Source organism: Acanthamoeba castellanii (assembly GCF_000313135.1).
Source record: "Acanthamoeba castellanii str. Neff unplaced genomic scaffold scf7180000084705, whole genome shotgun sequence".
Lineage (NCBI taxonomy): Eukaryota > Discosea > Longamoebia > Acanthamoebidae > Acanthamoeba > Acanthamoeba castellanii.
Genome location: NW_004457350.1, coordinates 21,182 through 25,016, shown reverse-complemented (window position 1 = coordinate 25,016; position 3,835 = coordinate 21,182). Strand labels below are relative to the sequence as shown.

General features: G+C 64.0%; 2 protein-coding genes across 2 annotated transcripts in view; both read right to left on the bottom strand.

Annotated features, from left to right (window-relative positions):
- ACA1_138930 (protein kinase domain containing protein) overlaps positions 1–1,779 on the bottom strand; it is a gene marked incomplete at both ends in the record, with an annotated part of 4,432 nt that extends 2,653 nt beyond the window's left edge. Inside the window, 5 exons of the mRNA XM_004336171.1 lie at positions 240–307; positions 409–537; positions 764–810; positions 1,000–1,339; positions 1,467–1,779. Of these exons, the coding sequence (XP_004336219.1) occupies positions 240–307; positions 409–537; positions 764–810; positions 1,000–1,339; positions 1,467–1,779 (897 nt within the window). The remainder of the gene's footprint in view (positions 1–239; positions 308–408; positions 538–763; positions 811–999; positions 1,340–1,466) is intronic.
- A 187-nt stretch (positions 1,780–1,966) lies between these two features.
- ACA1_138820 (uncharacterized protein) overlaps positions 1,967–3,835 on the bottom strand; it is a gene marked incomplete at both ends in the record, with an annotated part of 4,685 nt that continues 2,816 nt past the window's right edge. The window contains 4 exons of the mRNA XM_004336170.1: positions 1,967–2,392; positions 2,598–2,690; positions 2,885–3,135; positions 3,298–3,800. Of these exons, the coding sequence (XP_004336218.1) occupies positions 1,967–2,392; positions 2,598–2,690; positions 2,885–3,135; positions 3,298–3,800 (1,273 nt within the window). The remainder of the gene's footprint in view (positions 2,393–2,597; positions 2,691–2,884; positions 3,136–3,297; positions 3,801–3,835) is intronic.

The window sequence follows — 3,835 nt, the reverse complement described above, 5'->3', positions numbered from 1 at the left end:
CCCACCATCCGCCGGCACCACCGCCCCACGGACGAACAAGTCAGGAGAGAGCCCTGCACCCCCTCCCACGCCTATTGGCGGCGGCGGCTGTGGTGGCGGCGGGACATCGCGAGGCGCAAAAGACCACCACCAGCAGCCACCACCACCGGTGATGGGTAGGCGGCGGCGGCGGCGGCGGCGGCGGAGTGATGGCTGGAAAGGGGCGGGGCGGGGCGGGGAGTAAGCTGCTGTGTGGGTACCAAGAGGTTGGAGAGGTGCAGGTTCATGTGGACCATGGGCGTGTTCATCTTGTGCAGCCACTGGATCCCTGCACGCACGCGTGGTGAGGTGAGGTGGGGTGGTGGCGCGGAGGCGCGGCAGCCGGAAGGCGGTGGCGGTGAGGGAGGGTGGGCACGCGCGCGAGCGTACCGAGGGCGGCGTCTTTGGCCATCTTGAGGCGCTGGTACGGGGTGATGTCCTTTCGGTCGCGGTCCCGCAGGAGCTTGATCTCCAGGTTGGACGGCATGTACTCGGTCACCAGCGTCAAGTAGCCCGGCTCTGTTGCAGCGATCGAGGAAGAGAAGCCCCCCCACCACCACCACCACGCACCACCGCACGCCAAGGGCGGAGAGAAACACACGACACACGACACACACAGCCACACGACACACACCGCCACACATACACCGCCACACAGACACACACACACACACACACACACGACACGACACACAAGTGTGAGGTGCTCCAAAAGAAAGGGTGGGAGGGAGGGAGGGGTGTGTACCGAGGCAGGCGCCCATGAACAAGACGATGTGCGGGTTGCGAATTTTGCTGTGGGGGGGGGGCGATGGCGGCACACCGTGCCCGGCGCAACGGGAGAGGGCCAAGCAGCGTGAGAAGGCAAGAGTCGCCCACCCCACCCAGCACCCAGCACGCAGCAGCAGCAGCAGCAGCAGCAGGTGGTGCCCGCGGCGGCAGCGGGTAGGAGAGTGCAAGAGGGGTGACTCCTCGGAGTAGTACCTGAGTCGCTTTACTTCCTCGCGCAGCTCGCTGATGTCCTTGTGGCTGAGGCTGTTGGATTGAAGCTTGAGGATGCGGATGAGCACCTCCTTGCCGCGGCATTTGCCCTTCCACACGTTGCAGAAAGAGCCCTCGCCCAGCATCTCCACCACCAGTATTTCCTTGATGCCGATTTCGTGGTGGTTGTCCATGTAGTCCTGGTCCTCCGCCGCGGGGGCCACCGGGTGGAGGCCGCCCAGGTGGTGGGGGTGGGGGTCCTTCTTCAAAGTGCCGCCGACGCCACCCGCTCGGCTGGCGACCACCGTCAACGACGTGGCGCTCAGCGAGGGTCCTCCTCCTCCTGTGGGAGCTCAATGTTTTTGATACAAGAAAGAAATAAATAAAAGAAATGAAATGAATGTCAGCAAATGGCGGGGAGGCCTCGAGCGAGCGAGGAGGGAGGAGGACAAGAAGTTGGGGCAACTGACCCTGGCTCACTTTTGAATCTGCATCGCTTGTTCGCCTCTCCTTCTTGTTCTTCTGCAGTCGAGTTTTCTTCTTGGTTGTCGTGATGGAGGACGAGGACGAGGAAGAGGAGGGGTCGCTGCTTTCTTTGTCTTTGCCCTTCTTCTTTTTCTTCTCCTTCTCCTTCTCCTTCACCTTCTTCTTTTTCTTGCTCTTGCTGCTCTTGCTCTTCTTCCTCCTTTCCTCAGTTGCGGTGGCACCGCTGCCGTACTCGCTCTCCGTGGCCGGGGGCGTGTCGAGCTCCACCGACGAGGTCGACGAGAGAGGCGCATCCATGCCCAGCAGCAGATGCGCGCGAGATGATGATGATGAAGTGTCTTGTCTTCAAGATTTCTTTTGAAACAAAAAAGATGATAATCTCCACTTTTTTTTGTTTTTCCCTTCTTTTTTATTCTTTTTTTTTGTTCATTTTCTCGTGCGGGAAAGGCCGTGGCAGTCGTGCTGGCGGCGACGACAGCGGCTACTAGTCGTCGAGGGCGGTGGCCGAGGCCGGGATGAGGCGTGAGGTGATGCTCGGTGGCGGCTCCGGCACGGCGTCCAGATCGCCGTAGTCAATCGTCGTCCGCTGTTCGCCGAGCGAAGCGTCCTCCGGGGGTGCGTCGAGGTCCACATAGCCCGGCCGATGGTGCCCACCGAAGCGGCCACCGCCTCCACCTCCGCCTCCTCGACCACCGCCGAAGCCGCGAGACCGCGGAAAGGCCGGCGCGTAGCCCACGGGCTCGCGAGCATAGAGAGGCGACGCGGTGTCGCGATGGCGCGGCGAATGGGAGGAGAGAGCCGACATGCCCGCGGGGGCGTCGCCCATCACGCCCGCGCCGCTGCTGTAGGCGCCCACCGCCACCGCCGCACGCCCTGCACCTCCTCCCCGCTGCTGCTGCAGCTGCTGCTGCTGCGTGCCACCGCCGCCGCGTACCAGGCCCACGAGAGCAAGAGCAAGAGCAGATGATATGGGGGTGAGTGACTGGAAGCGGCTGTGGCCGGGTCCCCCAAATAGCACCCCAGCCAGCCAGCATTGGCAGCATTGGCAGTGACGGGTGGTGGTCGTGGTGGCTGGTGGTCGTGGTGGCTGGTGGTGGGAGGGAGGCGGGGCGCACCTCGGGTCGTGCGGACAGAGTGGCCTCGGGCATGGAGGGCAATATGCGGCGCGGGTCGCGGACGTAGTTCTGGAAGTACTGCTCCTCCACGGCCTGCCACGCCGACGACGCCCCAGCACCGCCGCCCACCCACAAGAAGAAGACGAAGACGACGAAATCTGAAGAGAGGGGGGGGGAGAGAGAGAGAGAGAGAGGGATGGAGATGGAGAGGGAGAGGACGATGATGCACGTGTCAGCGGGCGATGGGGGGGGGGGTGAAACGCATACGTGGGTGGCGGGGCGGGTACCTTGCGGGTGGCCTCTTCGACGAGGTGGGGGTGCTTGAGCTTGAGGTGTTTGCGTACAAAGTCGGGGGCCATGAAGAGCTTGGTGCACTTGGGCACCGCGCAGCGGTACTTCTTCTCGTCCTCCCGCTTGACGTGCGCCTCGAGGAAGGCGTCCACCTCCTGCTCCACGGCCAGCTTGGCCGTGCACAACTCCGGCGCCGGCGCCGACAGCCGTTGCTCGAGGCGGGCATCCAGGTACGCCAGCCACGACACTGTCCAAACAGCCATCAGCCATCAGCCACCACCAGCCACACGCAAAAAGGCGGATACGCATATCTAATTATATATCTATATATCTATCAAAATATAAATATCCACAACAACGGCCAGAGCTGGTGGGTGGGGTAAAGGGTGGGATGGCGGTGGGGCCGTACCTTCTTCGGGGGGGACGGCTTCGCGGGCGGGCGACGGAGTCCCGGGGAAGAGTGTCGAGCGGCGGTGGGGCAGGTCACCGCACACGCGGTGCAGCTCCGCCCGGGATTCGAACTGCTCGGCGCAGTAGTAGCAGAACAGGTGCACGCGCCGCAGATATTCGATGCTCCGGTGCAGCCGCGTGCGCACCGCGGCCCGCGCATCGCCGGCCTCCTCCACCACCATCTCCTGCTCCTCCTGCTTACTGCCAGCGAGGGCCAGAAGGGCGTCGCTGTCAATGGCGCGCTCCCGGTCGAGGATGCGCACCAGCTGGGCGGCGGTGTCGGCGTCCTTCTCCAGCCGAGCCTCTTCGTCGGCCACGAGCGGGGCGACGCGCACCCGCTTCCGCCGCCTCTCCGCTCCGCTGCCGCTGGGCAGTCCCAGCTGCAGATCGTAATCCCGCAGCTGCACCCCACCCCAGCCCAGCCCGCCGCGGCCTTGGGTTAGGGCGATGGGGAGGAGGCGGCTGGTCGCTGTTTGCTTTGGCTTGATTGGGGGGGG